Source organism: Scomber japonicus, chromosome 6, assembly GCF_027409825.1.
Source record: "Scomber japonicus isolate fScoJap1 chromosome 6, fScoJap1.pri, whole genome shotgun sequence".
In the NCBI taxonomy this organism is placed as follows: Eukaryota; Metazoa; Chordata; class Actinopteri; order Scombriformes; family Scombridae; genus Scomber; species Scomber japonicus.
Window position 1 is genome coordinate 16,322,640 of NC_070583.1, and position 27,786 is coordinate 16,350,425.

The 27,786-nt window shown below is 40.4% G+C and overlaps 3 protein-coding genes across 6 annotated transcripts; 1 reads left to right on the forward strand and 2 right to left on the reverse strand.

Moving 5' to 3' along the window:
- Positions 1-944: 944 nt before the first annotated feature.
- On the forward strand, positions 945-8,380 carry si:ch211-132b12.7 (uncharacterized protein LOC564531 homolog). 4 transcript variants are annotated; one of them, XM_053321057.1, is made up of 5 exons: positions 945-991; positions 5,782-5,964; positions 6,390-6,574; positions 6,996-8,058; positions 8,211-8,380. In XM_053321057.1, the coding sequence occupies exons 2-4, from the start codon at positions 5,790-5,792 to the stop codon at positions 8,028-8,030; spliced, it is 1,395 nt and encodes a 464-aa protein (XP_053177032.1). In that variant the 5' UTR covers positions 945-991; positions 5,782-5,789; the 3' UTR covers positions 8,031-8,058; positions 8,211-8,380. The 4 variants fall into 4 exon arrangements, with proteins under 4 accessions (XP_053177032.1, XP_053177029.1, XP_053177030.1 ...); XM_053321054.1 differs by having other exon boundaries at positions 6,996-8,380; XM_053321055.1 differs by having other exon boundaries at positions 964-1,229; positions 6,996-8,380.
- Positions 8,381-8,391: 11 nt separating this feature from the next.
- Positions 8,392-16,909, reverse strand: LOC128360592 (sodium- and chloride-dependent GABA transporter 2-like). The gene is made up of 12 exons (XM_053321058.1): positions 16,795-16,909; positions 16,096-16,183; positions 15,818-15,950; positions 15,600-15,734; positions 15,424-15,527; positions 15,144-15,268; positions 14,156-14,268; positions 13,937-14,074; positions 13,573-13,675; positions 13,055-13,155; positions 12,760-12,930; positions 8,392-8,592 (listed from the first exon to the last, which is right to left on the reverse strand). Exons 1-12 carry the CDS (start codon positions 16,892-16,894, stop codon positions 8,392-8,394), a joined length of 1,512 nt encoding a protein of 503 aa, XP_053177033.1. The 5' UTR covers positions 16,895-16,909.
- A 2,200-nt stretch (positions 16,910-19,109) lies between these two features.
- Positions 19,110-27,772, reverse strand: vwa7 (von Willebrand factor A domain containing 7). Its single transcript, XM_053320165.1, has 16 exons — positions 27,524-27,772; positions 27,024-27,257; positions 26,827-26,923; positions 26,153-26,284; positions 25,855-26,050; positions 25,570-25,736; positions 23,198-23,310; positions 22,980-23,096; positions 22,529-22,744; positions 21,945-22,077; positions 21,563-21,715; positions 21,367-21,459; positions 20,964-21,250; positions 20,239-20,375; positions 19,802-19,961; positions 19,110-19,672 (listed from the first exon to the last, which is right to left on the reverse strand). Exons 1-16 carry the CDS (start codon positions 27,770-27,772, stop codon positions 19,121-19,123), a joined length of 3,036 nt encoding a protein of 1,011 aa, XP_053176140.1. The 3' UTR covers positions 19,110-19,120.
- Between the last annotated feature and the right edge of the window lie 14 nt (positions 27,773-27,786).

Here is a 27,786-nt window from a genome sequence, read left to right on the forward strand (position 1 = left end):
CATACCTGACATACCTGACTCACAGGGACAAAATTACATCCTAAAGCTTCAAGGTGGTGATACTAGACTTGTATCACTTGAGGACTTCATTCATTGTGGCGCAAGCCTCTGTACAAGGCAGTATATATTTGGCTACGGATTCTGAAGTGTTTCCATGGCAATGGGTGAGGAAGAAGAGGGAGAAATTTGATGCCAAATATTGCTTGTCAAAGAACTGCATACACTCTGCATGTGTGTGGTTTAGCTAGCCATGTGGCACACCTGTTTTATGATCTTAACTTGCAGCTGGTTTAGAAAATATGAATTGTATTGATGTATCCTTGTCTTGTCATTTGTGGAGAGGATGTGGACTGTCAAGTTGTTTAAGGAGTTTTAATGTAAAATAAAGTGTCTGCTGCAAATTACTGAGTCACAGCTATGTTTTATTATTTATAGCTATATGCATTTGATCAGTAATAACTCTTCAGACAACTGAAGTTCAGCATGCAGTGATGTCAGTTCTCTACATGGCAGCAGAATGACCTTCTGCTGTCATGGCTGCATTGTTGACAACTCCTGCTCACATACTGAACCATGCCAACACAGCTGATGAGCTGGAAAGCTAAAGGAGTGGTTGTAGAGAATGTGGGACGGGTGAAGGATATTTCCCTTTTTTATTATTTACAAATGCAATTTACTAAAAGAGACATCACTTGACACACAGTTACAGCTTTACTGCTCCATGAGGTTTCAGGTTACCTGTGTGCAAATGTTTTGCCACTGGTCTGCAGCTGTTATTTAGTCTGGTAGTGAGGATCCTCTTTCTGTGTGTCTCTTTGCACATTTCACTGCTCAATTGTGTCGTTGCTGTATGCTAATCGCTGATTGGCTGTCGTAGTTGCCTCATGGCCCAATGGGCGTGTAGCTCGCGGGAGAGCTGGTGGTAGTGTGTGTGTGTGTGTGTGTGTGTGTGTGGTAGGCGGTCCAACGGCTCACCGTGGGTTCAGTTAAGGTAACGGGACACTTAACATGTTGATTTGCTCTATCACGGGCTACTTTCCGTCTGCCTTGTCCATTTTTCCTGCATACATATCGATTGAGATTATGTGTCGATATTAAAAACGCTTTTTTTCACTTTATCATATTCAATCTACACGTCAAGTGGCGGCGTCAAATTAGCAAGAATAAGCCATCGGAGGTTTTTCAAAATAAAAGCGTGAAGGTTGATATAGGTGGATAAATCGATTTGGGTAAGTACTTATTGAGGAGTGTGGTGTGAAGATGGAAACCTGTGCTTAGTACTGAATGAACATTTGTCATTATTCATAAACCCACTTCTGTTTTGTCTGTAGTTGTGAGGTGTGTTTTGATATCAACCGGATGTGTTTTATCGTAATTAGGTGTGCTTGACAGACATATCTAATGTAAGATTATCTCAGGACAGACACAGACTAGACAACCCTCAGTCAATTTCCACTACAGTCCTATCAGACCGTATATTTGACAAGGAGAATAATATATTTAATTCTCCCCCCCCCCCCCCCCTTTTTTTTTTTACTGTGATTCCGACTGCTAATTGTGTCAACATGACACTGCATGTTAACTTTAGCTTTGCCCGGCGCCATAAAACTGCGCATAAACGGGGAAACGACCACTAATCGAAAATAACTGGCTGTTTTATATTTGGAGGTAGGTTTTCCACTATACATTGTAGAGCTGTATTCATCTATGGTTGCATGATAGGATTGCAAAATCTCCACTTCTTGTCCAAGCTTTCACTTTTTCATAACTTTTTTCACCTTTCAAATAACCGTCGGTCTGATAACCACACAAAATCTAGTTCAAATCTCGACCTGTTTTTATTTGTGTTTTTTTTTTAATGTGTTTACGGCTATTGTGAGAGGAAGTATAGAGAGGGCCGGACTCAAAGTTGAGTGTTACATAATATGTGCGTGTGCGTGCGTGTGTGTGAGTTACAGAGAGAGAGAGAGGGAGGAGGGTGGTGGCTGTTTCAGATGAGAGTGAATTGTGCTGCCTTCACTGACTTCGTGCCTCCCAAAAATATCGGAAACACGGGTTTAAGAAATACCACAGAGTGTTGTGTAGTGTTTAAATACCCCCAGGATGAATATGACTTTACATTAGACGGCATATGGTGGTTATAAAAAGGTTGGCAGTATTAATTAAAAGTGTATCAAAAGTCAATATATGAACAGCAAGCCCAAAGCCCATTTCCTCTACCTTTGTACATTTGTGACAGTCATTTTTTCTTGCAGCAGACCCAAGTGCAAGGCTGCACTGTTGCCTTTTGTGTCCTTGGGAGAGATGTACAGTATCTACCCATCTCCTCTTGGATACAAAGAGAGCACAGACAGTATCTAATGTCATTTAGGATACACTGGAAGAGGGGGTTTAGCTGATTATTTCCCCAGCTGATTCAGTCACCTCTGTGCCACATGTTCATCTGTTTTTTGATTTGTACTTTGACCATCATGGAGGCATGCCATCCAGCTCCTTGTGATTTACACAGTCATTTGTCGTTTTGGTTTTATTTATAGCAGGGGGGAAAACACAGCAGAACAATGTAGAACCATTACTAGCTGTGAGCATGGATCACTAAAACTATTGTACAGTAAGTTTCCTGCTGTCCACACCCAGGACAAAAAGCAATAAAAATATAAAACACCTGCAGATGATAAAAGTTTACAAGTTAGACAAACAATATTCTATACTTGCTGAAACATACTGACTTTTAAGTTGATTATTAAAAGAATACAGCATTTAGCACAAAAGAAAAGTAGATACATTTTACAAAGTAAGTTGATACAATTGTGATTCAAGGGAATATAATTTGTGTAAATATTTAAATTGTAAAAAGGAGGGAAACGTTCTGATGTGATGTCGGATTTTGTTCTAAATCTTAGTTTATGTATAGTTATTAAAAGTGGGAATGGGGTTCAGTTCATTATAATAGCTCTGGTCATTCTTCCAAGTCTTGGCAAAATAGAACACAGTGAGAAGGGACAAGGTGATAATACAGTTGATTGATTAATACTGCTAAATACTGGATAATTATTATAATAATTTGTTTTAAATTATTATTATTATTATTAGCTATGAAATTGAAGGATTCAGATTGTGAAAGTAATACATAATGATGTGCCCCAGGAGAGGGTGTAAGATTAATTTTATAAGCTCTATTGAAAAGAGTCTATTATTTGTTAAATAAGTCCTGATGTAGTAAGAAACCAAATTGGGAGAATTTTTGAAAGTATGATGACATGAAGATATGTGTTTGAAACAGAAAGTGTAAGATATGGACACATTTGACTGTAAACACAATATTTTCAACTTTTTATTTTTTTGGTCTCTGGCTATGCTCTTCAAATGTTAGGTGAGTGTCAAGATAAACACCAAGGTGTTCAAAATTCTGCAAGGCTGTCCCCTAGTTCTGTCCAGTTCATAGACCAAGGTTACCTTAGGGGGATGGATACATAAATGCATACTTTGTTTTATTTATTTAACCCTAACCCTTTTTACATATATAGTCAAGTGATGTTCCTGGAACCACAGAGTTTAGTACTCATCACATCAGTATTTTGCTTATAAAAGAGAATTACATGCATATAAAAGACAAGTTTGAAAAAGAGTAAAACAATGCATGAATACTACCCTGATGCACCCCAACAGAGGAATGGGAATTACTAGGTGAATTCAAAATAGTTATAACCTTGTTTGTTTTTTTATAGGCTTGGATATGGAACCATTGTTAAAAGTATAGGCCAAATCTTAAACTGGATGGATGCATTACAGGGCCATTGTTTGCAGTTGTCACATTTAATAAGGCCTTATTTTAAACACTCTAGCAGCTCTTACACACTGCTAGAAAACCCAAAGTCAGCACATACACCTTCAAGATTTCCAGTTGTCATGTAGGCGCATGTGTGTAGAATAGATTATGTTAAATCAAAGCCTCCTGTGAAAACATTAATCAACTCTCTGCTCCATGTCTGTGCATGTCAGTGTGCAATACAGCCTTTTAATTTGCTAAACAGAGTAATATGTCTCTGTGGACCCAAAACAACACATGACCTGGCATTTATCTGGCTTCTGTGTTAATGTGCGGTCGGCATGCACATGTTCATACATGCACAAACACTTCTACACCTCTAGGTTTCTCACAAATCTTACACAAAATCTATGTAATTGTAGAGTTTTAGCAATGTCTCTAGTTATTTGTCATGTTTCAAATAGATACAAGGCATTTCAATGGTGGTGTGCTTAAACTGTGCATTCCTTGCTTCAAATAACACACCAGTATCTAAAAATATATCACTTTCTTAATAGTTATAAGATATTGACTGCAGTACATTTGTTTTGCATCTAAAATAATAACAGGCAGAGTTCAAGGTTCAAGGGTCTTTTTTATCCCTGAGGGGCAATTCAGTTTACAGCCAGCATCAAACAAACAACCACCACAAAAACAAATAATAAATAATTACAATAATAAAATAATACAGGATTGGATTTCATGAATAATTTAAAAGGCTGACAGCAGCAGGAATTCATGACTTTGTGTTCTGCATTGGGGCAGAATGTGAATTCTTTCCTCAGTGGATGACTCAGGTCAACCAAGATAGATTTGGCTTTTCTCAAACACCTGAGGGCTGTTACACAAAAGCAGAATCAAGAATTCCAGGATAAGAGAAAAAACGATGCTCGACAAAGTCTCATCAGTGCATCCTGGCTTAATCTGTTGCACGTTTGCCAATCCAGGATTGGTCGGGACCAGGCTAGCCGCACAGAATAAATATCCACAGTAATTTATGATCCTCCGCTTTCGTGCAACCGAGTCCTGGCTAAATTCAGCCTGGAAAATCCTGGCTTAATCCCCTATCTAGGTTTTGTGCAACAGCCCTCTGACCTGATAGAGGTTTTGGAGGTTGTTCGGTGCAGTTCCCGCAATTTTGCTGCAAACCTTCACAATACTCTGCAGGAGTAAAAGAAAGTGACATGTGCCAGCAGATAAAAGAGAATGTAAGAACAGATTCAGTAAAACATTTCTATAAAAGTGGTGGCAATGTTAAAACTGCGAAGCTTGCAATGAAAATATATGTGCTGATGTGCTTTTTTGCGCACAGCATCGACTTGAGGTCCAAAGCACAGCTTGCTATCGATCACAGTACCAAGGTATTTGTACTGCTGCACAAGTTAAACTTTCCGTCTGTCCAACACCACAGGGGAGATGACAGAAGGATTTCTGCTAAAATCGATACACATCATCTTTGTTTTTTCCACGTTGATGTTTAATGATAATGATGATTTGCACCAGTGGATAAAATCATTCACAACAGGACCATGATCAGCATCGTCACTGTTGAGGAGGGACACAATCACAATCATCTGGGAAATTTTATGATGTGGTGTCTGGTGGAGGAGAAAAGGACGTCAGATAAAACACCATTCACCCTCATCCGCTGTGATCCTGTTAAAAAATCCATCAGCCAGAAAATCATGCCAGCATCAATGTATGTACAGGATTAAAATCAACATTTTTAAAAACAGACACCTCCTCATTAAAAATGTGGACATTAAAACGATTATAAAAAACATTCAATTTGTTAGAAAAGTCCAGGTCGGTTGTACCATTCAAGGAAATTGCACATTTTTTGGACTGCATCCCTATCATGTTTTTCACACGCTCTCATGTAGGGTGTGGATTTCCAGTGCTCAACCAGTTTTCAATTCTGTCTTTATTTATCAAGTTTAAGTTCCTTTTTCATGTGTTTTTTGGTCTATTAGGGTCCAGTATGCCAAAGGAAGAGCCTTCCTTCAGCGAGCATAGTCCTTGTGTTACATCCAGCAAGAATGCTAAAGATAAGAGCAACAATTCAACTATGCTGGCAATACGTGATACTGATGGCACAGATAACTCCAGTGGAAGGGGCTCCTGCTGGAGTTCAGAAAAAGACTCTGGCTACTCAGGTGAGCAAATGTAACAGAAAATACTGTCTAACCAGAGAATGTATTCTTTACAACTATTCTGCATACACTGTCATCTGTGCAAGTCAGTGCAGGCAATGATAATTACAAAAGCTGAATGCCTTTAATGAAAACACATATTATAGGAGGTTTTGTAGTGTTGTCTCTGTACTCCCACAATGAGTAGGAAGTACTGGTGTAGACATCCACATTAGATGTAAAGTGTAGGAATTGGTTGCTCTGGTTGTATGTTACAGGCCAGTATCCTGCTGCATTGTCCTAAAACTTGTTTAAAAAGGTCTATAATGTCTACCCAGTATGAATGTTGAACACCTTCAAATCCTTAAAGCTGAGAGTCAGCACTTATACAGGATCAGTGGCATTCATGCAAAAATATCACTATTCTCTTTCTTCCCACGTTTTTGCAGACAACGGCTCAGACTGGCAGCAAACAGATGTGGAAGACCATCGGGGCAACAGGAGCCAGTCCAGAGGGAGTGCAGAAACTTCACAATCTGGCCAAAGCCAAGAACATGGGCAAAGGAACTCTGGGAATCCTACCTTGATGTCAGCAGGCCATGAGCTCTCACCTATCTACATCATCAACGACATGGTACTTAAACAGATAACACAGGTGTAGACGCAGATGGGTCAGAGATGCATTATTCCTTTGTTTATTACAGTTCTTTTAAAATGTATGTAGTTAATGTAGAAATGAATCCTGAGGCAGTAATGAACTGGAACCCCTGCAAGACATAAATGAGGGACTAACAAGTTGCAAAGTGAAGCTGGTGAGCCACTAAATGAAAGACAGAGAAATGTGAAAATGTGAGAATGGCATGTATTTAAATACTCTGACCTGACCTTTAGCTTCTTTGAGCCCTTTAAAAGGAACAGTATTCATTTTGAATCTGCAAGACACAGAGAGGAATATGTATTCATTCTGCTTTCCCTTAAAATTAACATTTACTCACATCCCTCATTCCAACACATGCTTTCTCCTCATCTCATACTTGGTATCTTTGTCACACTAGCCGGCCATGATCCAGAAGAGAAGTCAGCTGCTCTGGAGAAATGGAAGCAGAGAGACTAGTGGAGCCCATATGATCTTTTTCCAGCAGCCTGCCTCGATGCAGACCAACACCCAACACCACAGGCCCTCATCACAGAAGACAAATGTCACAGGAAAAAAAAACAGTAGCACTTACTTACCCATTCTCAACTCCTACCCCCGTATTGCACCACATCCTAGCAAAAAGCAGCCTGATAAGACTTCATCGAATGATGATTCCCAGAATCTGAGCAAGAGGGTGTGCACAAAACACGAGAGTGATCAGACACCTGTGGCTGGGAATCTGCTTCATCAGCACCTTTGTAAGCAACCCAAATTAGCAGTCCGGACCTCTGGGCAGCCATGTGCTTCTTCAACCACAGATATTCTATCTTTCTCCAGTCCCACGGCTGCCTCCTCAAGCATAACCTCCACATCAGTGTCCAGTCTGCGCACCACATCCTCCTTCCTTGCAACCAGAGGGCTTCATAGAAATCGCATCACCAGTACTCGCCACCGCCGTTTCCACAACACGGTAGAAATCCTTAAACAATCAGGTCTGTTGGACATAACACTACACACTAAGGAGTTGCTGCGCCAGAGCACTGCCACAGACAGAGACATTGCCCAGCTGCGCCACCACACCGAGCTACTGTGCCAGGCAGCCAGCAACCCCAGCTGCAGCCTGAATGGTATCATGGCCTGGGAGAATCTACACAAAGCCATGGCAGAGTCTGGTAGGTACCCCAACCTAAAAATCCTGCAGAATTTACAAATCCTGTCTCATCCAGATTCTGCCAGCAAACCAGAGAGTGTTACAACAGGACATGCCAGCAGACCACTAACTGCAGAGGATTCAGGCATGCTGCAGGCTCCCCTTCTCACTACTAGATCAGAGCCAAGCCGTAGCTGTCCTGTTCCGCAGCAGTCTCATACAGAGCAACACAGGGAGCCTGACGCCAGTAAAGAATCCTCAGACAAAGACACCTTTATGCCTCCTGACAGTTCTACCAATTAGTTCAATCTTTTGTGCCTTCAGAGGGAGAGTGAGTTCCTTAAGGGTTTCCCTGAGGAGAACTTGAAAACTGTGAGTTTAATAGTTTTATTAATATTATATGTTTTAATGGTATATCCCTGATCAATGAAAATCCAATGATGACTTGAGTTCAGTATGTTTCCCCAGGAAACTTACAAACAGGTGCCACTTAATGCCAACAATGGACTTCTCTCTGTTGCCTCCGCACCTGACACTGGACTGCTCTTGGGCCCTCCACCAGGGGTGGGGTACAGCTACATTGCCTGCTCTTTGCTCAGTGACTCCATTATCAGAGATGTCAAACTCAGGTTGGCGAATACTTTTTCCTTCATGGGTGTCAGCACTAATGATACTCCTTGGCAACAATATGAAGTTCACTAACTTCATCAGACTTTCTAAGCTCCCTGAAATCAATGGGAAAAATGTTGGTCCTATTCTCACTCTGGGGCATGGAGTGGGGCTCTTCACCACACTCCTTCCGCTCCATTCCTGGCTCTAACTTCACTGCAGGGTGCACAACACTGGTTTTACTGACAATTTTAATCTATTTTGGAAGTGAGCTACACTTTTTAAAAGTGGTGGTTTATATCCAAACTTACTGGGTTCTTGCATGTTTTCTGCCAGTATTCTTCACAACCCGGCCCAGCTATGTGACTGTCATCATACTCCACTACACTTGTCACACACTCTTCTTCACTCACAGTACACAACTCTCCAACAAGCACAGACACGGTTCCTTACTTTAGCTCCCCCTACCAGTCCGTTATCATAGTAAATAAGAATCGTACTCAGGCTACAAACCAGGTTGTTCCACTCACTCTCCATGTTGGCCTCCAGTTTCTAATATCCCTGTTATTTGAAACTGCAGATCTAGTTTTTATGCTTAAACTTGCAAGTCTATGTGAATTTCTGGTGCATTTCCTCAGCTTTCTATACTTTTATACAGCTCACCTGAGCTTTTATTCATGAATTTTATGAGCTTGTCTTACTGTCACCTCAGTTCAATGTCATTCAGGAAAAAAGATGAATAAATACAATAGTCATCCTTGGTGACTTCAGTATTCCTTACATCTGATCCCCAGTAGTCGTTTTCTCCCCATAGATGAGAACTTCATTGACTTTTTTTTGTCTCAGGTCATATTAGCTATTGCATGTAATGTTCCTTTATTTCCTCCCACTTTCACATGTTCTTCATGCTGATTCTTACAGCTAATTCTGTGAAGCTTTCTCCAGCACTTTAACCTTGAGCTCTTTATTGCAGCAACAGGGTTAGAGGTAGGGTTAGGGTACTTTAACCTTGAGCTCTTTATTGCAGCAACAGTGGCCCAATGTTCTGGCTTTTTCCCTTAACAATATATACCACTGTCATATTGTTCCTCTCAAAATCAAATAGAAAAGCATAATCCTTCTGCATGGCTCAGTGACAGTGCAAACACTCAGGTCATAGGTTACAAGTCCCCCTTGATATCCTATGAAGTCACATGGTCAACTATCAGCTGTTATTAAAGAGACAAGACTGCCTCTCGACTGATTGCTTACATGATCTTCTGTTTCGCATTTCACTCATGTCAGTCACTGTTCTCCATGTATATGCTGCCCTTTGGTCAGGTCATTAATAAACATAATGTGTGGTACCATTGCTATGCTGATGACACCCAGTAATATGTCTGGACACAATTCACTAATCGTAGCAGTCTAATCCAATTTACCACCTGCCTTTTGCAAATCGATTGCTGGATTTCACAAAATGTTCCATTTCAACAATGGTGAAGCAGGGATGATTTTGTTTGCCACACACAATTCTTTTAGTCAGAGAACCTACAATATTTGTAGTCCTATCACACAATATTAAGCCTGAAGAAACTGTAAAAGTGTTTTGATTCTGGTCTTTGTTTTGATAGCCAAGTAAAGAAAGTTGTTTAGTCAAGTTTTCTTCTTTTTCAACTCAAAAATGGCATCCTTATCTTTTGATGCCTTTGATTTTTCTCATCTGTATTTTTGTATTTCTCATATAGATTTCTGTAACACCCTATACACAAGTATAGTACTCAAGCTTCCCTATAAGGCCTTCAATTGGTTCAAAATGTTACTGCTAAGATTATCACACATACAAGAAAACAAGATCATATAACCATTAATCTGACCTCTCTGTTACTGGTTTACTGTTCATTTCCACATTGATAAATATTTATTGTTTATTCAAGGCTTTTCAGGATCGAGCTCCTAATTATATCAAGTATCTTCTATCTATGAGCCTGGGTTCACTCGTAGATCAGCTGATAGTGGCCTTCTGGTCATCCCCATAGCCCAAGTGATTAAGGGCTACTGGGTTTTTGTAATCTTGACCCCCAAACTCTGGAATAATTTACCTGCTGAGATTAGGTTGACTAAATCTACTAATCTACTGCCTTTAAATCTCTTCTTAAACCATGTTTTAAAGCTTTAATCTCTGTGTGAATTTTATTTTAATTTCACTATTTTTATTTATATTTTGTTATTATTCTTTTCTTGTATTTTATCATTTTGTGAAGCATTTTGTAACATTATCAAAGAAAGGTGTTAAAATAAATAAGGTTTATTACTCTTATGCAGTGATCAGCTACAGCTACAGTATATTTTATCAGTGAAGTCATTTAACTGTCACCTCAGATCAATGTCATTCATTGTTGATGAATCTCCTGATAGTTAAGTGCTAGACATGGTTCGTAATAAACTGCATCACCCGAGAGAGAACCAGCTATTTGAACAAGGAAAAACCACTGCCTTCAAGATGCCTCTTTATATGAAGGCACTTTAAGAAACCTAGTAGCACTCTAGACACAAGTGGGAGCTTAACTCTTTGTAACATCACAGTATGTCTTTGTAACATCAAACTATACTGGACTGCTATGAGGCCTTTCATCCTCTTCAACATAGCCTTAAAAAAACTATTTTCACAGGTCACATCATCACACAGGCTGTCATGATATTATAAACTTTTTACTGAGTTCCCAAAAGCAGTAAATGCCTCATGGTAAGGAAAGCAAATCAGACTATTAATTCAACAGAAATAATCATATGTTAATATGTTGCTGTTGCTTTGTGCCTGTTGTATGTGTATTGTTTGCATTTATTTGTGCTTGACCTCATGAAAGACAGCATTACCAACAACATGCACATTTCTGAAATTTAAATTGGTTTATACTGTGTATTTTTCCACAATTTTAAGGTATTTGAATAAAGCTGTGTATGAAAAACAGACTTTTTCAGTGTATCAAATGATTTATTATTATTTTATTTTATTTTTTTATTACGGTAGTCACAACAATAAGTTTACGTCACCTTGAATTAGACTAGCTGCTACCATGGAAACTGAAAAAGACACCATTTGTTATATAAAAACAAATAAGTTCACTGTTGTTATGGAGGCTGTAGTAAGTAAGAAAAAGTCTTTTATTTTTTACCTTTATGGATTTCCAGTTTATGTCTCAAACTGGAATGTCAACAACATTTGTGCACAGATGTGTTGAATTTGATGTTTTTCAATCTAAATAGTAAATAAAAGGACGTGACTAAAATGATTATCAAATCTTTCTGTTTTTTTTATAACATCAATTTATAGTTGGTTCTGATTTATATATATATAAGTGAGAGCTGTTTTAATAACCATTTCCACTACACTGGCAGTGATATCACATTTTTCTTTCTTTTTTGCACCATACACAATGAGTATATGATATAGTTCAAATAAATAAGACAATCCAGCTTTTATTTGACCACCAGATTTTAGATTTGTGTGAGAAAAAGCAGAGCAGCATATAAAAACATCACACTTAGAGCCAAATCTTTGACACAAATACAGTTGTTGCAGAGTCAAGGAACAAGAAAGCTTTCATACAATATCAACTGGGAGTGAAAGGTTCCAGGTCTTCCCTTCTGATTTGCTGTAGCTCAGCCTCTCTCTTTCGGGTCAATGAGTAGTCCATGTTGCTCGAACACAGGTTATGGAAACGCTAACAAACACAGAGAAATATTCACCAATTACACCCTATAAAACCTGGAGGAAAGTCATGACACTGAAGACCTTACTCATGTTGTTTTGGTGTTGTTGCATAATATGTAATGTGCTGAAACAGTTTTAAACAGGACCCACTATGCTCATTTCCAGCTCCATATTTTTTTTTTCAGACTCCACTTGAGTAGTAGTTAATGATTCACAGTTAAAAAAAAAAAAAAACTCCTTATCTTATACTGAACTTGGGCGCTGTGCATGGAGCAGATGGCTATATGAAGACATCAGTCACACAAGCGTACAGAGCAGTCTGAAACCTGAGTATCTGCTCACAGGGATTACTTCTACAAATGTTTATCTCATTATTTGATTATTTGGCCACGTTTAATATGAATATTTGACATTTATATGACTGAAAAGACTGAAAAGAAAAAGCATTAACAGGTCCCCTTTAATGCAATAATCACTATCAACAGTCATGTAATGTTGGTTGTCTTTCAACTTCTTCATAGTGGTATAAACTATAGAGAAGACAGTTTTAATCTTTTGAAAGCAGTCCTACTTGAATAATAGAAATCTGAGGTCTTAACTTGTAGGTGAATTATTACATTATGTAACCTTGCCATTTCTTAGGACCATGTAAATGATTAGATATTGATGATTAGAATAAGAAAATGTTTTTTATGACAGATATGCCAGTCTGTTACACTGTTGTCCCACCTGACTGAGGGTGCCAGTTCCAGTGCTCAGCTTATAAAGTGCCCATCCTGGTACCAGCAGGATTGAGGAGAAGGCCAGCATCCAGCCCAACACATATGCCCAGGCTGGGTACACATACCAACGATTAAAGGTAAGAGGCTGGTACTCCACAAGAGAACATATAAAAGTACCCTGAGAACACAAAAGGACATTTTTTTATAGATAATCTTTTTGTATGCATGTGTTGCTGTTTCCAGGTGGTGTTTGTATTGTAAACCAGACGCTCAAACATTGAACCTGTGAAAGTCCAACTCACCAGTGACACCAGTGGAGTGAGGTAGCGCCAGCAGATTTTAAAGAATGAGTTGGCATGCACACCTGTCATGTCCTTTATGATGCCATATAGCTGGTCTGCTCCTGGATAGGAAATCAGGTTGGATAAATAGAATAGAAGGGGAAAAAATCAGTCTTGTGTGGCTCTGGGGTAGCTTTGTTAAGTCTAAGAAAATAACCCTGGTGATGTCATTAGGGTGATGTCATCAGGTTTATCTTCACTAAGACTTTTCAAGACTACAAAAAAACAGAAAACCTGCATTACAACCTGTAGGTGATGATTTTGAAAGATGTGTGTTACCAGGCTGGGACAAAAATGATGTTGGTTAGATTATGGGAATGAAGGAGTTGAACCATTTCAGGGAGTAAAAGTCAGGATATCACAGCTTCTACTACTTTGATATTCATCATTCTGTTTTAAAATCTGTCTCTTGTGAGTCCCCCAACTTTATGGCAGTCCAACACAAAATCACTGAAGTACCTTCAGAACAGCATACCCACCAAAAAGCCATCCCAGTGCCAGAGATTCAAACACGCAGAGAAAGAGGATGCAGGCACCATTACAGGCATAGTAGTCAAGCAGCTGGAACACATACATCCCTCCCTAAGGACAACAGCAGAGACGTTCATGTGACATAGGTTTTCCAGATGTATAGGATCTTATATCTGCCTATTTTTTCACATTATTACAATATATCAAATATTGTGTTGTAATAAGTAAAATGTCTTTATAACCTGAAAGTATCTTCTTATGATGATACATCTTTACATTTTTATAAAAGGTCATCTAAGAATGTGTCGGCAGCAACACATAGCCATACTGGCATGATAAATAATAAATGTAAATATAACCCTCCATACTGACCTCAGTGACCATGACAAGCTGCGAGAAGAAGCATATGAGGCAGAAGAGGAGGAGGAAACGCTCCCGCCTGCCTGCCCGGCGCATCACTGTGGGAAACATGTCGATGACGGATGTCATCACTACTTCCATTGCGACAAACTGAACATAGGGAAGACAATCCAGAATAAGTATTTCCAAATGTAAATGTGCTTCTCCAAATAGAGTTTGAGTACATCTTACTTGTGTGTCCAGGCCCAAGAGAATGAGCATGATAAAGAAACAGATGGACCACAGTTGAGGCAGGGGCATCATGGCCACAGCCTGAGGGTATGCAATAAACGCCAGGCCTGGACCTGGAGAACAAGAGAGTGGGAACAGAAGCTAGACTGGTCACCTTCTATCTAAATTTAATATACACAATGAAGGAGTGTGTAGAAGAAGAGAAACACAGAAGTACAATACAGCCCTCCTAACAATGATTTACAGTTTTTATTCACACTTTTTGGTCAGAGGAAGACAAAAAGTAAGTATGGGGCAAAAATAGGGGAAGTGAAATAAAAAATCACAAATGAACTTACACAATATCATTATCTCAATAGCAACTGACAATCAACCAGAGAACTGTATCACTGCTGGTGAGCTGGAAATCCCTGGGACAGACCCACCCAGAGGCCCTGAACACCAAGCATAGTCCAGTGATTGCACCCAAAACCTGCCAGCTAGGGTCAGTAGTGACACCAGGGTGTCCCAGTGCATACCAGAGCTGGAATGCATGCAATGTAACTGCTCTGCCAACCAACTCTGTGCCTGTTCCCACATATTTTAGATGGAAGAACTGTTGCTGTGCTTGTCTTGTCTGTGGTTGTCCTCAAGATGGCAGCAAATATTTTTACCCATCATGAACAAGACTGGCATAATGCTTGGGATAGGATTTGTGCATCCTACTAGACCACCACTGTATAATGAAGGTCATGTAAAAATGCAAAATATGAGCTTGAGACCTTAGAAATTACTTTGACAAAATAATTCTTAGCACAAGGTTCACTTACTGAACCTGCTTTTATCTTAAACAAACTGTTACTCTCCTCAACCTCACACCAGGTGCCTAATGCCAGGTCAAAACATGTGACCGTACTGTAAGACATTGCTAGAGGTGATGTGATATTTTGTAATTCTAGGTGTAGTCAGCACCTGCATCAGTTGAATCTCTCTGAATATCTCTGGTTACCTGATTCAGCCACTTCTGCAATGGGAACGCCTTGCTCATGAGCCATAAATCCCAGCACAGAGAAGACAGCAAATCCAGCTACCACACTGGTGCCACTATTCAGTAAACACAGCCACAGGCAGTCTCTGCAAGACACAGAAATACAGCATGCATGATTCTTTTTTTTTTTTTTTTTTGCATTATTTTTTAACGTATTATTTTAATGTTAATAGCTATTGTCTTCAGGTGCATCTGTCAGCAAAGCTTAAAGTATCAAGCTAAGTCACACACTGACACATACTTATAGCAGTTGTTGTTGTAAGGGTTGTAGCTGCCGAGTACAATTAAGGAACCCACACCTATGCTGTAAGAGAAGAAGATCTGAGCCCCAGCCTCCATCCACACCTGTTCCAATAGAGCAACAGTGACTACATTGTACACCGACATTACATAAAGAGTATATCATCAGTTTGCTACCTGAGGGTCTGTGAGTCGTGAGGGTTCGGGCAGAAGATAAAACACCACTCCTTGTAGAGCCCCAGGAAGAGAGAGTCCACGAATCAAAAGAATTAACAACATCCCATAGGGGAAGGTAGCAGTGAAATACACCACCTGGGGGGAAAGGTTACTATTCAGATATTTGAAATGTGTAATGTACACACACCCAATGCAGATTTAGAGCTTAAAGGCTATACCTTTCCTGTAGACTTGACCCCTTTCCAGATACAAAAGTAGCAGATAACCCACATAGTGATAAGGCACAACAGCAACTCCCACCTGATGCTGCCTATTTCCTCAATCCCTCGTGAGATGGACAGCACCCGATGCCTACATAAAAAAATGTTTTCTAAGATGTGTTTTTATCTTATATGCAATACCAAGCAAATGTTTTGTTTTGTTTTGTTTTGTTTTTTTGTCATGAGACTAAGTTTTAAATTGAATTTAGAGAAATAATTAATGTTACTATACATACTCCCAGAACTCTGTGGCAGCAGAGGTTGTGTTTGTCTGGTTGGTCCATGTGAAGGTGTCATTTCTTGTTGAGAAGTCTACGCAGTGCTCTGATAGGTGAGAACGGAAAGAGAAATATTTGCATTATGTGTTTTTTCACATTGGTGACAATGAAAAGCAACAAGCAAATGCATTTGTGCCAGCAACTGTGGCATTCACTTGTCACAGTTAGGTATAAAAAGGGCATAATGCACTGTATGTTCCATTATCTCAGGAAAAGGAAATATTTCTCAATGCACCTGTAAGGCATAAAAACACAGAAAAGTCTTTTAAAGAAGATTTTAATGTTACTTTCATGCAAAATGAAGAATGCATTTTTGCTCTCTGACATGTCAAAAGAAAAAGCACAGCTTTGAATGACAATGTTACTTATTTGCTTGTTACAAAACATTAAACCCTTGCGGACCTTGTTAAAATTCAACAAGGTCAGAATACCTTGGTGATCGAATGGTTAGGGCGCATACCACATCATTGCAGTGTCCCTGGCTGCAGGTCATACCCCTCTCTCCCTGTTTCCTGTTGGCATCTCTGCCAGTTACTATCTAAATAAAGGCAAAAAGCCCAAAATAAATCTTTAAAAAAAATTCACCAAGGTACTGATATCTGCCATCAGAACATTCATCCTGTTAGAGAAGAAAGCCTTGAACTGTGTACACTTCACCTGTGTTCCAGTAGTTGTTGCAGCTGGACCACGGGAGCTGGGAGCTGAAGGAGAACACCAGGTAGAGCAAAGCCCAGGACAGAATAATGATGTAGGTCATACAGCTGTAGAAGAGGATCAGCTGCCCGCCATAGCCGATACCTGCAGGGCCACATTTAGTACTTTCAGTTAAACAGAAACATTACAAAAAGCTGATTTCCTCTATTTATCCTGTACCCAAATTGTTTTGCTTTTCTAGATGATGGGAAATCGCTCCATAATGAAACAGAGAGTAACTCCTGCAGCTAACCCAGCATCATTTAGAGATTAAACTGAACAATTGTTTTTTTTAATTTGCCATCTATGTGTGGTATGTGGTTAGGTTTTTGCACTGCTCTACAACACTCAAGTCCTGTACAGTATAGTACCTTCTGCCAGTGGGCATAGCTTCCTCCAGCAGGTGATGCCCCCCTCTTGGGTGTACTGGCCCACAGTGGTCTCCAGCAGGAACAGGGGTACACCACAGGTCACCACAAATACCAGATATGGCACCAGGAATGCACCTGAATGTACAAATTATTCAACAATACATATCTGTTTACTGTATTACACTTTTTAGGGCACAAGCAGTGATATTTGCTTACCGCCTCCATTTTTGTAGCACAGGTATGGAAACCTCCACACGTTGCCCAGGCCGACAACATTTCCCGCTACAGCCAGGAGGAACTCTACCTTACTGCCCCAGTGTCCTCTCTCATCCACCTTGGCTTGCTTCTCATTTATTGCACATGCTTGATTCATCATACCCAAAAGCTCACTCTGAACCCAGTCGTCCTCTGAACCTCTATGCGTTGTGTCCAAGTTTTTCCTGTGTTTATATTTACTGTTCCTTCTGCCATGTAATGTACAACTGCCTAAGAAGTTAATCAGTTGTCAGTGGAAATATATATAATCACTCTGAGGATGACCTGCAATTTCTTAGCTAGAGAAGTCCAAATTTCTTGTTTACAAAACTGATATTTATAGATAAAACAAATGCAAAGTTTTGGTTCAAGTATTGGAAATCCTCTTTTTGACTTGGAATCAAACACCTTTTATCAAATACGGCAAAGCATTCAGTAACACATTCAGTAAGACATTCAGCGCTCTTGTGGTTTAGCACCAATACTCCTCATATGTTAGTCAAACATTTATATGTATGCTCCATGTCACAACAGTGCTGAACTAATCTTCAAAAAATGTGTCTGTCAGTCTGTATATATATAGTCTGCCTGAAAGAAATGTAGGTTTATGATAAAGACAGAGAAATAAGACAGCTAAAGTAAAATGCAGCCAGTTGTTTTTTCAGTATCCTCTTGTCTATTCCTGTGGTGTGAATGACCTTGCTTAATTCTTTCGCCTTAAGTTTATATTTAATGTGCTGTATCTTTTCTTAACTGCTGTTGCAGTAGCTGTTTTATTGTGCACCCAACCTGTGAAAATTAACATCTGACATAAGTAGTTGAATATTCACACAGGATATCTTTGCCAGAGTAACTTCCACTTACTCTGGCAATAGATGTCTTCAAAAATGTCATAATAGTACAACAATCATTTTAATCTTTACACCTTTTAATCATTAATAATTTATTAGATTTGATTTTCATCTCTGTCTTGTGAGTATATTACGATGTGGGTGGTATACTTGTATGGTTAGTTCTGGGTAATCGAGCTTTACCAGACAGATTGTGCAAAATATTTTATTCAATTTAAATTTCCAACAATTTCCAACATGTTTTTCAAAATGTTCACTCCATGGTAGTAAACTTTCTTTAAAAACTACAGTAGCAAACACATTGTGAGCAATCGAAGACATTGTTTGCATTAAGTGCACATATTTTAATCAGTGCATCGTCTGACAGGTGCACATTTCTGTATTTTCTTTGCATAGCATTGGCTGCTAGTAATCAACACATAGATGAGTTTGACCTGTGTTACGGCCCTCAGCCCTTGGCTGTGTCCCGTGTGTAGTGGGTGTGGCTGTGTGTTGCAGGTTGCAGGGGATGGCTGATTGGGAGCACCTGTGCCTGGCTCTGCAGCTGATTTAAGCCGGTTGGCTCAAGTCCTCGCTCTCTCCCCCTCAGGATCGACACACTGCTGCTGTTGTACCTTTTTGTTTTGCACCAGACAACACGCACCACACATTTGACACCACTGACATACACTTCCACACTCCATTGTACATTTAATTTGTGCTGCTGTAAATAAACTGAGCTGCTTTGGTCTAAATCACACGCCGGTTATCTGTGTTTTGTTGCGGCCATGGAGCCAGTCGTAACACCTGCAAAACATTTGTAATATCATCGACCTAAAGCAGAGGAAACCATGGCAGGCCAAACACTAAGAAAAAGAAGGCTGCAAGTGTAATCTGTCTTGGTCCACTGGTTTTTGTGCTGCTGCCTTTTAGCTGCCTCTGCTCTCCAGATGTTAGATGGCAGCGTTTCATGTTTCCAGCAGTGTCCCAAACCAGCAGCTCAGCCTCAGCAAAGCAGCAGCTGGATGTGTACCTCAACCACAGTGGCTCAGATGAGCCCACCCATTTAGACACATTCAAAGGGGGGTCTCCTTTCTGTATTCTGGCCTTATGGTGATCATCCTGGCCTCCACTGGTTGTCTGATCCCTGTGTGCCTGATGCTGGTCGGAGCCACGCTTCACCTCTTTCAGCCTTTCCCCTGTGGGTGGAGGGTTGAGGAATAAAGTCAGTGTGCCTTCACCCTTCTCTAGCTGGAGAGCAGCAAGGCCAGAGTGCCCCCTATCTGACACAGCCAGAGAAATAGTCCAGTTTGACTTATTGCAAGTAGGAGGGCAGGAAGACTGCACTCGTTCAGCAAAGCAGAATGGAGGGGACGTGTCAGTATCCTGCAGAGGAAAGAAAGTGATGTTATACAATAAAGAAAATCTTTTATCAGAGCATAACAATGATCAACAATCTGCAAGAGAGACTCATGTACAAATAAAATGTCCCATTTGTTTTAGGTAAATACTCACCAGGGGAACCACAGTCAAGTAGGCCACTGCGTAATTTGAGTCAGGGGACTTAAGATCACGCACGTTGAGCGTCAGACTGACGGTTGCTCCTGCGTGAGCAGTGGGAGGAGTGTGGAGGTGCACCTCACCCTGGAAAGACCCTTGTGCATCAACACGGAACCTGAGGGACAGAATCTCAAAATGACCTCAATTTTCCAAGATTTTCAGGTTTCATCTTTTCAAATATGAGGATTTTCAATCAACTTTGTTGATTAGACAAAACAAGACATTTGAATACATCAGCTTGGGCTCTTAAGAAATTAGAACAGGCAAAATGATAAATCAAGAAAATAATCAGTGCAGATAAATTGTTAATAAAAAATAATCATTAGTTGCAGCCTTAAAGACAAATGACCTTCTCTTCACTGCAGGGCTGAGTATAGATTTTTTTGCTGTACCTGGGAAGTTCTTTTGTATGAAGATATCCACAGTCATCATTAGCAGTCAAATTGAAGGATCGGGCTGGGCCGTGGTTCAGGATGTTGAAGCGCACCACTGTGCTGTGACCAGGTACCAGGCGGGGAAAAGACAACACCTGAAGAAAAACAAACACACAAATTATAAGTATTAGTATAAGTGTGATGTATTTGAGGTGCATCACTGTGAACATGTATGAATCAATTATTCCAGGAAATCCACCAACAGTTTATATTATAAAAGGTAACATATTTTAACTCTAGCTGTTAAACCAGTTAGTCGTTAACTTTGTCTGCCGTTTGGTGCTGGGCAGGGAGGGTTTAATGGGTTTATCACAGCTGTCATGCTGAAAACAGCTACATGCGGCATTTGGAAACAACAGAACCAAAATATTACAGTTCAGGAACTAGAATCAGCACAAGCTAAAGATGCTAAAAGATGCTAAAATGCTTAAATTTAGCAGACAGGAACTGAAGAATTGGGTGATAATTCTCTGTGGTTTTGTCCCTATGAGTGATCCCTTTCACATGATATACAGTCAGTATTGAGTGATGCAGCTTTAAATTTATGCTACATTATTTAGATTTAGATTAGACATTGATCAGTAAAGAATATTTTCTTTAATATTTTGTCTAATAGTATATTGGAAGGTTAACCTGGTGTTGTTTAGCATCATCATCAGTTTTTTCTCTCACTACTGGGTTACCTGTATCTGAACGTGAGTTGGCTGCACCATCTCTGTGGAAACCCTCTCTAGCTTGCTTTCTTCGCTGTCTTGGCCTGTGAGTTTGACAGAGAAGGGAACTTCGGGAACAGAGTCCACCCACCCAACCAGCTCCCTTGTAGAGTGGGATGGTGAGGAGGAGGAGGTAGAGGAATTTAGCAACACCCGCTTGAGACTCTCTCCTTTAGTTCCAAGCAATGTCACATTCAGAGAGGCCTCCACGCCTGGAGCCATTCCTGTCACAGCCACCACCAGAAAGGCTGAGACACCTGGGAAATTAAATAAGGAGAATGCTGAGTGGCAGGGACTCACCAGTCCTTGGTGGTACTAATACATCACTAATTATATATGAATAAAACATTTAAAAAATGATATCTTTCCTTACCTGCAACAGGACTGCCCTCCACCCTTGCCAGACCCGGGTGTGTGTCATTGGTTACAGTGGCAAAGTAATAAAGGAAATCTATGCTGCTGTCACCTGGGGGCGCAAAATTGCAAGTGCAGTTACAGTACTAAGAACTAATGCACCTGTAATTTTCTGTCAGTGGATCTGCTTTATTAATTACACTTTTTTCTTTTACCTATCACATTGAATGTGATGTGTCCCTCACACTTGGTTGACAAATTCCACTGGCCTGACTGGATAGGGGCAAGCAGGCGGATGCGGTACAGACCCTTAAAGTGCTCCAACTCTGCAAGAGGGCCTTGCTCGGTCAGCAGAGACTGGGTTTGGCCTGAAAAACAGTGCGAGATGGGCTTATTTTGATATAAAGTGAAAAGGAGAGTTGTGGCAATGGAAGTTGTGGCAATTGTTCAGAGTACACTGTATGTAACTAAGATGTGGACATACAGTAGTTCTCAGATGGAAAAAAAACAAACTGCCTGGATAGAGTCTCTATCACCATCTCCATCATGGTTTACATAGATTGTAACTCTGTGTGCAGGATGCAGCACTAAAATTACCTAAAGGATTTATAAGGATACACTCTTTCAGGATGCCAGTGATGTGTAGGGTGACGCTTTTTATGGAGCTGTCAACCCTGAAGGAATGGGGGGACATCAACGCTTTGTCACTCTCCTTATGGAGGAGGGTCACCTGTGGAGGAAGGAGAAAAAGGTGCTCAGCATATCAGGACAATAATGCACATGTTTGCACTTCTAAGAAAATTAGAGCAGTGATAACCAAAATGAATACATTAACAATTAATCAAATACCTACTTATATGTGAAAGGGTCATTCACCTGACTCTGCAGTTCCCCCCAGCTCTACAGAGGTTAAAGTCTTAAACTTCATTGCTTTGGTTTTCCAAAAACTGAACTGTTTTGGTTCACTCTCACCGCATTCATAGTGTCATTTTTGGCTGCAGTAGAAATGCTCTTAGCTTGAACTGGTTACAAGCAATGAGCCAAAAAATTAAAGAACACATTGATGCAGCTAATCGACTGCTGTGTTTGTCTGAATGAAATTATTTGCATTAAGAATGGATTGATTTGGTTTTGTGAGTATATAAAATGTTGATAATCATTAAAGGATCTTGCTGCTGTACCTTGTCAGCAGCGATGTTATCCTCCACTATGGAGGAGACACTGTGGATGTCAGAGTTGGTGGTGATTACTGTCAGCCCTCCTGACAGAGAAGACAGGGAGAAGTAAAGAGAGAAACGATCAAGAGGCAAAGTTTCACTCCTCTTCTTTCTCCTCTTCCTGCCTTTCCCCCTGCTCTCAGTTGTGGAGTTTTGGTCATCAGTTAGGAGAAATGTCACCTGCAGGAAAGTCAACCCAGAATGTCAGTGATGGTCATGATTTTTTTTTTTGAAGACTATTTGTTTCTTGCTGTCACAGTTAATATAAAGTAAAAATAAACGACATACAACGAGGGCCGTTTTAATGTCTGTTGTTCAGCTTACAGAGAAACATAAATTCATAAAAGACAACTGCATGTGTACATTTCAGAAGATAGTGTTGATTTCATTTAAGGAGGAATTCTTTCAAAGCTACCGTGCACTGTTTCTCAAGTGTGAGGGCCTTCACCGCATCAATCAGGTGGGCGTCTTTAGGGGATGCATCAGTGAATACAAAGATCTCTGACATCGGAAGACTGTGAGTAAGAGCCAGCTGAAAACACACAGCACACAGGGAAAATTAGCTGCCATGTGTTCTTGCACGCATACATTCTCATACTTGAGTGGTACAAAAGAAACGGCATCTAAATTTACCTGAATGGCAGAGAAGCACATCTCTGGTTCATCTCCCCCTCCAAGTGCCTCCAGGTTGGTCAGATGCTGCATGAACTGTTGTGGGTCTTCAGTCTTAAACACTGGTCCAAAGCCTGCATAGAACAGTGGATTGGAAATGTTCAATGGTGAGCAAGCAATAAGAACATCAATTAGTACTCTTGCACCGTTGCGCACGTCGGGCTGTGATGAAGCGGAAAGGTTTTCGTTAGGGGCATTTAGATGCCTTCAAACCTGGGCATTTATTGGACGCTGCAATAAGTAGATATAAATTACACACACACAAACACACACACACACGAACACACACACACACACACACGCACACACACACACACACACACAAACACACACACACTCATACATATACACACTCACACAAACACAGGCACCTTTTCCTTATCAGGTATCATGAATCTATACAAGTTTTCTCCACTGGGTGGCACACTAAGACCACAAATGAATCTGGATGACTGCAGAGCACAAATGAGCCAGCTGCACACACACACACAGTTGTTGCCATGGTCTTCCTCCCTAGGCCTCTGGCTCAGGGTCCTGCTCGAGAATGACATACCCAACATGAGAAAGTATCTTGTGAGCACCAGAAAGTTTATTGTGGGCACCAGAAACATTTAATTTTTTTATTTTCCCCATGTACTTCTAAAATCCAAACCGGACAAGTAAAAAAGTTGTTCAGAACTTTTGTGCAGCAGGGTGTGCTAAGTCAGCTATTTAAGTTTGAAGCCGCCACGATGAACGCCCTCAGACAAGATAACGTTTGTAGGAGGCCAAAAATCATCAAAAATCATACATTTAAAGGCAAATTGTGCACTTCCTGTTGGATTTAGGTCAGGGGTGTCAGTGCGTGATTTGTAGGTCTTGATAAGACAAAAAATGTAGTTTTGGTTTGATCTTTCTACGTCATTCCTATCAGGCGTAGTGGCCATTTTAGTGTTTCTAGGTGGTGCTACAGAGTTTGATGTTTGTTTTCCCATTTTATCGAATTTTTTTGCCAGACCTGATGTGCCTATCAAATTTGTTTTTGAGCAGGTTTAGGGGGTCAAATAAAGGCTCAAAGAGGCGGTAGAATAATAAAAGAAAACAATACAATATCAATAGAGTCCTTGCCTCCAGGCAAGGGCAAGACTCCTCTGGAGTCCTCTTGCCTTTCGGCTCAATCCCTAAAAAATTGTCTTCAGTTTGAAGTTGTTGAATGGATTTAGCAGGGAGGTCTGTAAAAAGGGCTTTATAGTAATCTAGTCTACTGGTGACAAAGGCATGTTTCTCAGTCTGCCTGAGAGATCAAGGTACAAATTTTGGAGATATTTTTCTGAGATGACGGAAGGATGTTTTGTGATTTCACTAATGTGTGGATTAAAATTTAGATCATCACCAACAGTGACTCACAGGTTTTTGTCTTGATGAGGGATGGCAAAGGCCTCCAAGTAGGTAAGTAACTGTTGCCACTGTGCCTTTTCATCAAACACTATGATTCCTGTTTTGTCTCTGTTCAGCTGCAGGGACTGTATATGATTATATGAGAAGATTTATAGCATGATTATGTTTGTGAAGTAAACAGGAAGCTACAGTTTGTTCTTTAACTTTATTTAGTACTAAGACTTGGAGAGGAAACACAGAAAAGCCTGGCTGGCTTCTACCAGCATATCTAAAGCGCACTCATGAACACGTTTAATCTGTAAAAAAAACAACAACAAAGTGTTCATTGCATTGCAGTTTCACTGATTACTTTTTGGCTGGGTGAGCACATTTACTGTGCAGGCATGAGAGTATTGATATATTAAAAAATAATCTTACTCTGCACAAGAAAGTAAAGTGTAAACACTAACATACACCACGTAGCAAAAAAGTATCTGGGCACTCAACATGACCCCATCGGGTATGACTATGCTACAACAGGAATGCTTTCCACAGGATTTTGTAGTCGGGCTACAGGGATTTGTTCCCACTCAGACACAAGAACATTGGGGAGTCATCACTCCAGCTCATCCCAAAGGCGTTGGATGAGATCAACCCCATTAATTTTTCATAATGGCTCTCCATTTATGGACATAGATCTTGAAACAGGGCCATCATAAATAGAAGTCAGACCACATGATCCCATCAATAAATTACCTTACAAATTAAAAAACATGTGACCAAATAAATAACTATTAGCATTTAAAAAAAGATAATGCATTTGTATGTATCATTACATAATAATAAGTAAATAAAAGTGATTTAGACCTTGCCCAGTTCTTAAGGCATATCCCTCCAACTCTACATCTGACTGCAAAGACCTTGAAAGGCTCCTGTTTTCATTCAAGACTGTGACAAACAAGTGTCCGCACCCTCACCTGGGTCATGGAAGGGCACAAGCAGATAGGTGCACGGCTGACCAGTGCTGGCTCGTCTCTGGATGATAGAATGGGCCCGTCGGCGAGCAGCAAAGATCTCATCACCCATGCTGCCCGTGGTGTCAATGACAAATACCAATGCAGGGACCTCCTTCACACTGAAAAGTCTATCAGAATGTTTGAGGAAATTAGAACATACTAAATGGTTAACACTGGGTCTACAAATATTATTCACTGTTTTATATTCAGGCAATATGCAACAAGTGTAACAGGGGTGAAACCTACTTGAGGAAGGATTTATAGCCAACTTGGTCTCTGAGGTCTCTCAGTACAGTCTGGGTTGCCTCAGTAGCCAGAGTGGCAGCTTCCACATGGAGGTAATGGTGAGGGGAGAATAAAGGTGAGGTGCTGTCCTTGTTGATGCCTCCTTTCGCCTCCTCCTGGTGGCTGCTGTCCCAAATACCTCCATGACTACATTTGCCTGAAAAAGAAAAAGCAAAGCGCAATTGACCCCAAATTTGAGTTGAAGAGTCAGTTTTTTACAAAACTGCTGCTATTAGTGGCTGAAGTTGCACTGACATACCCCGAGGTTTTGGAGAGGAAGTGCCGAAGTAGCCAGTGGTAAGCTGGGGGTCTTTCTGTATGCTTATCATTTTTGGCAGGAGGTTGTTTCGGCAGGTGAAGCTGAAGCACTCCATACAGGTAGGAGTGTTTTCTGTGGACAGAAAAGACAATGGTTTAGCTTGTCACTGTCACTGAAGCCCATTAAAGCTCCAACTGCAGTAGGAAGCTCTTTTCAAAACACTAATACTTTGCTATTATCTTTGTTTGGGTTTGGGGATTGAAGGTCTTTTTTCCCCTAAGTCTTGGTACATGTTGCCACTTAGATAACAAGAGATCTAATTTTCAAGATCACACAATATGGCACTGTGACGTAAAGCACCATGCATTCATATCTATTACAGGTTTTCTATGCTATTGGTCATAAATGAGGTGGCTTTGTACTGAAGTGATACTATGTATTGAAAGCAAGATATGACATGCTAGCTCTACCTGTGACAAGCACTAACTTATATGTGTATACATGTTTAGGGCTGTCAATCGATTGTCATATTTGAAAAACTGAAACTTTTGTAACTTATTTTTTCACAAAATCATGCAAGATCATATCCTCACACTGCTGAAAGGAGATAGTAGTTAATTATCTCCCAGCCTTAGGATATTTTTTTATTGTTGTAAATCTACAGTATGCATTACTTTCAGCAACAGGGATGGCAGGCTCCTCTGGATGCAGCAGGTGCAGGTAGATGGAGCGCTGTCCCATCTCCACCCAGTTACTGTGGCTATAGAAGTCCTGACATAAGACAAAGCATTAACTTACATCATTGCCTTATAAGATTTAATTCAGTCATGTGCATAACAGTCATTTCAACATGTCAAGTGCTGCTGTGTACCTGCAGGGAGTGAAATAGTTGGCCCAATCTGTGACGGGCAATTGGGTAGTTTTTAGCCTGCACTAAGATCAGAATCTCAGCCCATAACTCCCGCAGCACCACCGTGGCACTTTCCACATGCTCTGAATCAAAGTGGTACACTGGGTTGGACTTTTGGGGGTTCAGGAAGTCCATGTCCGCGTTGGAATTCACCACTTCTCTCACGGATCTCCAGAAGCTACGGCCCAGTCTGGTCTGGGAGGAAAATCATCACATTTTTACCAGAGTTAGAATGAGATGTTCTATGCTCAGATATTACATGAAATATAAACAAACAAGGAGAGCAACAAAGATTCATTGAAACTCTTCAGTTTCTAATAAGGTGTCCATTAAACCCTTTGTGTAAAATATACCAGCTTTCTTCACTATTGACATTCAATCAATTTTATTTTATAACACTTGGTATTTTATATTATTATTATTATTATTATTATTATTATTACCCTGAAGAGTAAGATTACCTGTTCATCTGCATGGCTTTCCTGGTGTTTTTCAGTGCCCCCCAGAGTCTCCAGGGTGACATTGAGGATGGCCTGCTCTGTGATGTACTGGTGTGTGTACGAGTCCCAGGACAGTGTTAACACTCCTGACCAAAATGTTGGAAGGAAGCCCATGCACGGTAAAGCCAGGAGGAGAAGGTAAACAAGAATAAAACAGTGCATCTGCCTCCCACTCCTTTGCCAAATTCTTCTTCTGCCCACCTCTGACATCATGTCCTGGAGAT